The 8,208-nt window shown below is 49.2% G+C and overlaps 1 protein-coding gene across 2 annotated transcripts; it reads left to right on the top strand.

The window, feature by feature from the left end:
• The first annotated feature begins 211 nt into the window (after positions 1 to 211).
• On the top strand, positions 212 to 6,620 carry Idnk (IDNK gluconokinase). 2 transcript variants are annotated; one of them, XM_034509565.2, is made up of 5 exons: positions 212 to 309; positions 2,867 to 2,897; positions 3,140 to 3,226; positions 5,499 to 5,542; positions 6,106 to 6,620. In XM_034509565.2, the coding sequence occupies exons 1-5, from the start codon at positions 260 to 262 to the stop codon at positions 6,449 to 6,451; spliced, it is 558 nt and encodes a 185-aa protein (XP_034365456.1). In that variant the 5' UTR covers positions 212 to 259; the 3' UTR covers positions 6,452 to 6,620. The 2 variants fall into 2 exon arrangements, with proteins under 2 accessions (XP_034365456.1, XP_076795032.1); XM_076938917.1 differs by lacking the exon at positions 5,499 to 5,542 and having other exon boundaries at positions 6,106 to 6,355.
• The last annotated feature ends 1,588 nt before the right edge of the window (positions 6,621 to 8,208 follow it).

The raw sequence follows: 8,208 nt of genomic DNA, 5'->3' as shown, positions 1-8,208 counted from the left end.
AGAGAAGAGAGGAAAAAGAAGAGAGAGAGAGATCTCCCTGGCCCATTTCCCCATCCTTCATTGCTGTCTTTGTTAGTAAACTGTTTCTAACACTGTCCGTGGCTTCCATGCTGCAGGACGCGATCACCTGGAAACCTCGGCAGGTGTCCCCTAGCTGCGCCACCCGGCGGTCAGCGCAGGACCTGCGGGACGGGGCTGTGACGTCAGGGGATGGGCGGAACCTGCCCCGGAAGCGGGCGCTCAGGACGGGAGCGGGGACATGGAGGCGCCCGGGGTGCTGCTGGTGATGGGCGTGAGCGGCTCCGGGAAGTAGGTCTGGGGGCGGCGGGCGGTCGGGAGCTGGGAGGCTGTGGAGGCTGTGGGGGCTGTGGGGGCTGTGGGGGCTGTGGGGGCCCTGAGCCCTGGGAGCCTGTGCCTCCCTGCCCGGCTGGCAGCTCCCCAGGCTCTGCCTGCGACGGTGGCTAGCGACCCTTCTCAGCCTTCAGCCTTTCAAACTTGAGCCCGGTGGCATCTTGCAGAACATGGTGGGAGGGTGCGAACCCCAAACCAAGAGGCAAAAACCTCGCCCTGGGTCTTTACAAAGCTTTGCCTGGGCGGATGGCCTCCCTCTTAGGTGAGTTTCTGGATTTTTCTAAATAGGTTTTGAAAAGTGAGAGCCAGCCTTGATCGTTCGTGTTCCTGCTTAGGCTGGAATGCTCCTGTGGAAAGCATTCCTGCTAGAACTCTACAAAAGATGCAGTTTCTTCTGAGCCCTGCTGGGAGGTTCAGGAGTAAGCAAGCGGCAGGCATTTGGTTTGATAGACGCCATCTAACTGCGAGATTCTTTCAGCTGAAAGTAAAATGGAACACAGAGTAACTCGGTGGTGGAGTGTTCGATTGTCGTGCCGGGGGTTCAATCCCAGCACCACAGAATGAACAGAGGCGAAAACCCCGCTGTTGCCCAGCGGGGAAGCCCGTCCACTGTGTTCCCAGCCTCTTCCCAGAAACCCTTTCTCTTCTGTCCAGAACTGCACCTAGTCCATAGTAAGTGCTCAGATTGTCTTTGTGGTAGAGCCCTGAAGGACAAGCCTGAGAGCATTACCGGTGTTCGTTTTCTGACGGAGTGGCTAGACCGGGCTGATATGGAAACAGTTCGGGGGCTGAGGACTTGATGCAGCGCTGAATGAGAACTCAGTTGAGTGACAGGCACTGCAGGGTGAAAAACTAAGGGGAGGTCTGCAGGAGAGATGGAGGAGGGTGTTGATGAATCCATCTCTGCTCCTGCTGGTGTGTCTTTCACGTCTACGGGTTTTCGCCTAAGTGTTCGTCCGAGTACCACAAGGGTGCAGTGTACAAGGTGACCAGAAGAGGGCAGCAGAGTCCCTGCAATGGGAGTTCCATGCAGATGGTTGCAAGCTGCCTTGTGAGTTCTGGGAACTAGAGCCAAGCTCCTGGAAGACCTTTCCAGCATCGTGTGTATCTGGGAACCTAACGGGGCTTTGAGGTGTTTATGGGTCCCCAAACTTTACACGGTGTGTTGGCATTTAAACATTTTATCAAGCCCCTCTGATTGGCTGTACCAAACACACTTCAGGGCAGGCCCCATGCCCAGGAATAGCTGGCCAACACAAAACAAGTCGATAGTGGTTTTTTTTTTTTTTAAACAACAACAACAACAAAATAAAAACCCTTTCTCTTGAATGTTGAGGCCCACATTCTGCCTCAACACTTTGCCTCAACACTTTTGGGGCTAAGTGCTCTGGTCAAGAGAGAGAGTGTGGCTCTTGGGGCAAGAGACGCGAAGAATGGAGACAAGACAGGGTGTGATTCAGTCTCTTCTATTTTCTCAAGTCTCCCTTATTGAAGGGAATTCTGAGGTATTTATATACACAAGCAGGAGAACACAGGTGAAAACATTTTACCACGTGCACCATACAGCTGAGGTCACTAAACAGCAAAACAAGCTATGTGGGATAAACAATATACTTATCAGAGTGTGCTTCTGCTGTTATAGGCTTTTGACAACCAAGTCTTTCATCAGACTATATGGTTCTAGATGGCTGCAAAGTTGATCTAGCCGCTTTCTACTAAAGTTGGCTCCCAACACTTGAATCTTTGATAAAAGTACAATTTTCTTCATTCAGTGTTCTTTCTTGAAAGATAAACATCTATACAGACTAAAACATTCTTGTTGTTTTGTTTGATTGGTTGGTTTGGTTTTTCAAGACAGGGTTTCTTGGTGTAACAGAATCCTGGCTGTCCTGGATTCACATAGTAGACTAGGTTGGCCTCGAACTCAGAGATCCATCTGCCTCTGCTTCCTAGTGCTGGGACTAAAGTCATTCAGCCATCACACTTAGCTATTTTTGGGTTTTTGAGTCAGCATCTCTGTGTGCTATCCAACTGGCCTAGAACCAGCTGTCCACTCTCCTGCCTCCACTTCTTATATCTACCACAAAGCTACAAAACACTGATTATTGAGAAACAACCTTTCACTGGTGTGTGTGTGTGTGTGTAGGGAATTATTTTTCCAGACAGTGTCTACATAAGACAGCAGTGTCTGCCAGAGGCCTCCTTACAGAAACCTTCCTGCCTTTACCTCCAAGTGTTGGGATATCAGGTACATGTCACCACCCCGGCTCAGAGTTTTAGTTAGATATGATACATTGCTTTCTGGCTAATACACCTTCACCGGTATTCCTAAGGACAGTGAAGGCCATCTCTAGACTCCATGGCTTTGGTTAAGGGCATGACTGTTCTAGGACCACAGAGAGGCTTGCATCATAGTACCTGCTGTAACCACTGTGCATCTCTCAGGCACTCTGTCAGAATAGCTGTCACTCACATGTGTTGGGCAGAAATAGCATCACCTGTATTCTCTCCACAGATCCACTGTGGGTGCACTGCTGGCCTCCAAGGTAACTCCCCTCCCCCACTGTGTTCCTATCCACGGCTTCCTCCCTTTCCTTTGGCCTATGTTTGTGCAGACACCTCAACATGGTAATCCAGGTTTCTTCCTGGTAGTGATAAATCAGAGTTATCAGTGCGAGAGGGGCAGCCTCAGACCTGTTATGTCTATGCCTACCTGCCAATAAGCTCCCGGTGCCTGTCACAAGGGCCATCTTGCTGATGCTACATATCTTTCCTTTTGTTTCGAAAGCTGGGGTGGAAATTCTATGATGCCGATGATTACCACTCCGAGGAGAATCGAATAAAGATGGGGAACGGGGTGCCACTGAGTGACCAGGTAACATTGGCTACGGGTGTCCAATATCTCTGTAACACGCCTCCACATCCGTTAGCCCAGAACCTGAACTTCCTCTGTGAATTCTGCCCCATGAGCGAACCACCTCTGCCCACACTGGGTGCAGACTGCCACAGCTTTTTGCGGAGGGGTTTTAATCTGCAGTACTCAAGTGGGCAGAAGCTCCCTTGTGCTCGTACAGGGAAGTTAGCGTCTCCCGGGGCCTTTTCACCTACCCAACACCACCAAGTTCTGGTAAATTCCACTCCAGGACCACAGCGATCTGCAAACTCTAGTGCAGCCATGGGTCTTAGGTACTTTTCTGTTGCTGTGCTATAAAGCATGATCAAGGCATCTCATAAAAAGCATTAATTGGGCTTATGGTTTCAGAGGGTTGGAATCCACGATGGTGGAGATGGCACAGCAGCAGGGACAGCTTAGATTTTACATAGACAGGAGGCAGAGAGCACCGTGGGAATGCACAAGTCTACTGAAACCTCGATTCCTACGCCCAAGGACACACCTCCTCCAGGAAGGTCACGCCTCTTAATCCTTCCCCAAAACTTTCATCAACTGGGGAACCAAGTAGTCAAACATCTGAGCTTATGGGGGCCATTCTCATTCAAACCACCACACCATGTTACCATGTCTGGGACTCTGCTGGCGTGTAACTGATCTCAAGGTCGCTGAGTCTCTTTTAGAAATGTCAGCTACTCCATCTCCATCGGAGCCAATCAGCCCCTTAGTCCCTCCCATCTCCATCGGAGCCAATCAGCCCCTTAGTCCCTCCCATGACCTTGTTTCTCCTTTTGTGTCCACTGTCCCACTGCTCTCCCAGAATGTGTTTCCTCCTTCATGACTGATCCATGTTCATCTTAATATCTCATATCTTAATGGCCCCTGGGTGGGCCACTCCTTGGGGGAGCCTACTCAGAGGCTGTACTTCCCCTGTTAAGGTGAAGGTCTCGATAATCCACCCAAAAGTAAGGCTTTCCAAGAGTGAATTTGAGCTGTTTAGATGCTGTGGTGGTTTGTATACGCTTGGCCTAGGGAGTGGCACTATTAGGAGGGGTGGCTTTGTTGGAATAGGTATGTCGCTGTGGGCGTGGACTTAAAACCCTAGTCCTAGCTGCCTGGAAGCCAGTCTTTTCCTGTTTGCCTCCAGAACAAGACGAGGAACTCTCAGGTCCTCCTGCACCATGCCTGCCTGGACACTACTGTGCTCACCTTAATGATAATGGACTGAACCTCTGAACCTGTAGGCCAGCCCCAATTAAATGTTGTCCTTAGAAGAGTTGCCTTGGTCATGGTATCTGTTCACAGCAGTAAAACCCTAGCTAAGACACATGCAAAAAAAAAAAAAAAAAAAAAAGGAGTGGGGTGTAGGGGTGTTGGGAGTGTGGGGGTGTGGGGTGGCAACACTTCTACAGAACCCAGGAAAGAAAGTTGAACTTTCTTGGAGACATTGGGACTTCAAACCTGAGTCCCCTTCTGCTCCACAGCCACAGGGGCTGCTTTAGAGAATACACCTGAGAGGCTGGAGAGGTGGCACAGTGCTTAAGAGCTCTGGCTGCTCTGGCAGAGGTCTGGGGTTCTGTTCCCAGCACCCACATGGCACTCACAGCTGCCTGGAACTCCAGTTCCAGGGGACTCCCCAGCCCTCTTCTGCCTCAGTGAGCACTGCAAACATTCGGTGTGATAAGATAACATGCCCACAAAACACTCACATGAAAGAAAACAAAACTTAAAAAGGAAAACATATCCAAGAAGTTAAAATTAAAAGGTTTATAATAGTATCATCTTTCCAATATCCTTTCATGCTTGCATGTGGTAGGAAACCTTGGCTCACAAGAGTCGTTTTGGGAGACAAATTCAAATGGTGCGTTAAGTCATTAAGTCCAGGCTGGGGTAGAACCCAGCTGCAGAGCAAGCGCTTAGCTGTAGGTTCTGATCAGATGCATTGAAAGAATCTATCAGCCACAGTAAGAGGTGTGTGCATGAAAGACAGGCCATCTGCACCAGTGGGAGGTTGGAGGGGGTATTAAATATTGTAACTTAAAGCAATTTATAGTATTATGGAAGGATTCATCGTCACCAGGACCAAGAAAAACGTTTCTGTGGTTGTAGGCCTATAACCTGCCCCACCCCCCAGCCTGTTCATGCCCAGTTCTCATAACTACTGAGATCTCTTTGAAGCTGACTGTTGTGACTGTGGTACAGCCGTTTCTGTGCAAGCGGTACTGGGGAAGCTACTTTGAGTCTGTTCTAATTTCAGGACAGGATTCCATGGCTTTGCACCTTGCACGACATTTTACTAAGGTATGATGTCATTCCTACTCGTTTGTGGTATAATCCAGTAAATTTTAAAAATCACTTCTGAAGCCACAACTGGATACATCCATGGGGTGGAGACAAACACTTAGTGCTTGAGCATACCAGGTACCCAGACATCCTCTGTCCTCGGATCAGCTCTGAATGGGCCCATTTTACAGGTGAGGAACTGATGCCTTGGGATGTAACACTGGAGCCCAAGACTATTTAGATCCTCAGTTTAAGACTGGTTAGCGCCGGGCGGTGGTAGCGCACACCTTTAATCCCAGCACTTGGGAGGCAGAGGCAGGCGGATTTCTGAGTTCCAGGCCAGCCTGGTCTGCAGAGTGAGCTCCAGGACAGCCCCAGGGCTACACAGAGAAACCCTGGGGGGGGGGGGGGGAAGACTGCTTAGCGCCCACTGCTTAATCTCCGTTTCCAAGTAGCACTTTACATCGGCAGACAGGCTTTTGACACCTATAATTGACAACCTTTACATGGTTTCATTCTTCAGACCTCATCCTTTTTGGGGGGGCGGTGGGGGTATGTGTTTTCTTATATTTTGAAAACAGAGATGTGGCTTTGGGACAGCCCGTCGTTCTAGCCTGTTCAGCTCTGAAGAAAATGTACAGAGACATCTTGATCCGAGGAGGAAGCCATGCGCCTCTGAAAAGCGGTGACTCAGCGAAGGCGGAACCACTGGCTGGCAGGAAGCTCCTGGTGGTCTACCTCTGCGGGTCATTTGACATCATTTATGAACGCTTGCTCCAAAGGAAAGGACATTTTATGCCTCCCGAGTTACTGCAGTCCCAGTTCAGTATTCTGGAGCCCCCATCAGCTCCCGAAAACTTCATCCAACTCAGCGTGGACAAAGGTCTCCCCGAGATCGCTGCTGCCGTTATGCAAGCCCTCAAGTGAAGTATTCGTTTCCAAGCTCCTCACCCAATGGTGTCTTCTAAATTCTTTGTTTTAGAGACAGTTTTCTTTGTGTAGACAAGGCTGGTCTGGAACTCAGAGATCTACCTGCCTCTGTCACCCACCACCCCACCACCCCCGCTAGGGCTGGGATTAAAGGCATGCACCACCATCGGGCTATATTGTCGATTCTTAATTGGGAACAAACAGCAGTTTGTGGAGATGAGGTAGCTGTTTGACTGTATTGGGAGTTTGTGGTGTGCTTGGCAGTGTGCAGCTATGGCAGGACAAAGGGGAGGATGTTAAAAGTTAAAAGTTAAAAGCATGCTGGAGAGATGGCTCAGTGGTTAAGCGCACTCACTGCTCTTCCAGAGGTCCTGAGTTCAATTCCCAGCAACCACATGGTGACTCACAACCATCTGTAATGGGATCTGATTGCCTTTTCTGGTGTCTGAAGACAGCTACAGACATAAAATAGTAGCTCATAGACATAAAATAAATCTTTTTAACGTTAAAACCTGAAGTTTAAATTTATATACAATGTAACCAGATAGTCAGAGGAAACCAATGCTTACCAATGGAAACAAAGGGCTGTTGTTTGTTTGAGTGACGTCTCGAACGGTCTTGTCAACCTGGTGGGACTTAGAATCACCGTGGGGAAAGACTGTGAGGGGTTTTCTCCTTTTAAAAATAACCTTTGTGTTGGTTTTTTGAGACAGTGTCTCTGTCGTCTCCGCTCTCCTGGAACTCGTTATATAGACCAGGCTAGCTTCAAACTCATAGAATAGTAAGACTTACGGTGTGTGTTACCATACCTGGTGAGTGATTTTTTTTTAATGGGTTTAATGGATGTGAGAAGACACACCCCAATGTGGGCAGCACCCATGGACTTGGGTCCTACACTGAGTGAAAAGGATTCCATGAGCTGAGTCCAGGCTCCACTGTCTGTGGAAGCTGTGTGACCAGTCACCACTGGCTCCAGCCACTCTGAGTCCTTGCATGATGGAGTATATTCTGTCAAATTGTAAAGCCATTATCAGAAGGCTGCTCACTCTTCCTCAGGCTGCTGCCTTTCAAGCGCTTGGTCACAGCAAGAAGGAAAGCAACCATTCATCCTGTGGAAACATGAAGCCTTTGCTCTCCTTTGCTTCCTGTTACTCAGGACAAGCCTGGCTTCAGACTCCACACCTTGTATTCTCAGATGAAGCTAAAAGTTTTCCCTACATGGTCGAGGTGTGGTCATGCCTACCTTTAATCGCAGCACTCCAGAGACAGCTGCATCTCTGTGAGCTCGAGGCCAGCCTGGCCTACACACATACTGAGTTCCAGGCAAGCCCAGAGCTACATAGTGAGACCTTGTCTCAAGATACCAGCAAATAAATAATAAGAGTTCCCCACAGCGGGTAGTAGAGGAAGGAGCCAGCGAAGCAACTGTGTTCGATGACTCACATCTAAGACACGTGCTCCGGAGGGTTGGAGGATTACAACTCAAAGCTGTCTGTGGTTCTTAGATGACTCCACTCAGAGAAGCAGGAGAGACAGCCTACCTTGTATTCTCAGGCTAGAGTCCTCACGAGGAAGGAAGGACATGGCAGGAGCATTGACACCTGAGTCTAGATCTGTTGAAAGATAAAGTCCCTGGTAGACTATTCCCTTCTGGTGATGGAACTGAAGGCATGTCCTGGATTAGACTCGGACCAGCCCAGCCTGGATGTGCCACAGCAAATGTGCCACAGGAAATGGAAAGTAAGAGAAAGGCG

This window comes from Arvicanthis niloticus, chromosome 8, assembly GCF_011762505.2.
Source record: "Arvicanthis niloticus isolate mArvNil1 chromosome 8, mArvNil1.pat.X, whole genome shotgun sequence".
Classification (NCBI taxonomy): domain Eukaryota; kingdom Metazoa; phylum Chordata; class Mammalia; order Rodentia; family Muridae; genus Arvicanthis; species Arvicanthis niloticus.
Note: the sequence above shows the minus strand (reverse complement) of the source record. Positions and strands in the feature narration are given on the sequence as shown.

What these genes read in the sequence shown, in the direction of transcription:
- Idnk (XM_034509565.2), top strand. Translation starts at nt 260, where the DNA reads ATGGAGGCGCCCGGGGTGCTGCTGGTGATGGGCGTGAGCGGCTCCGGG. An exon ending in GTGCACTGCTGGCCTCCAAG is followed by an intron (nt 2,898 to 3,139) that starts GTAACTCCCCTC and finishes TTGTTTCGAAAG; the next exon opens with CTGGGGTGGAAATTCTATGA. An exon ending in TTGCACGACATTTTACTAAG is followed by an intron (nt 5,543 to 6,105) that starts GTATGATGTCAT and finishes TTTTGAAAACAG; the next exon opens with AGATGTGGCTTTGGGACAGC.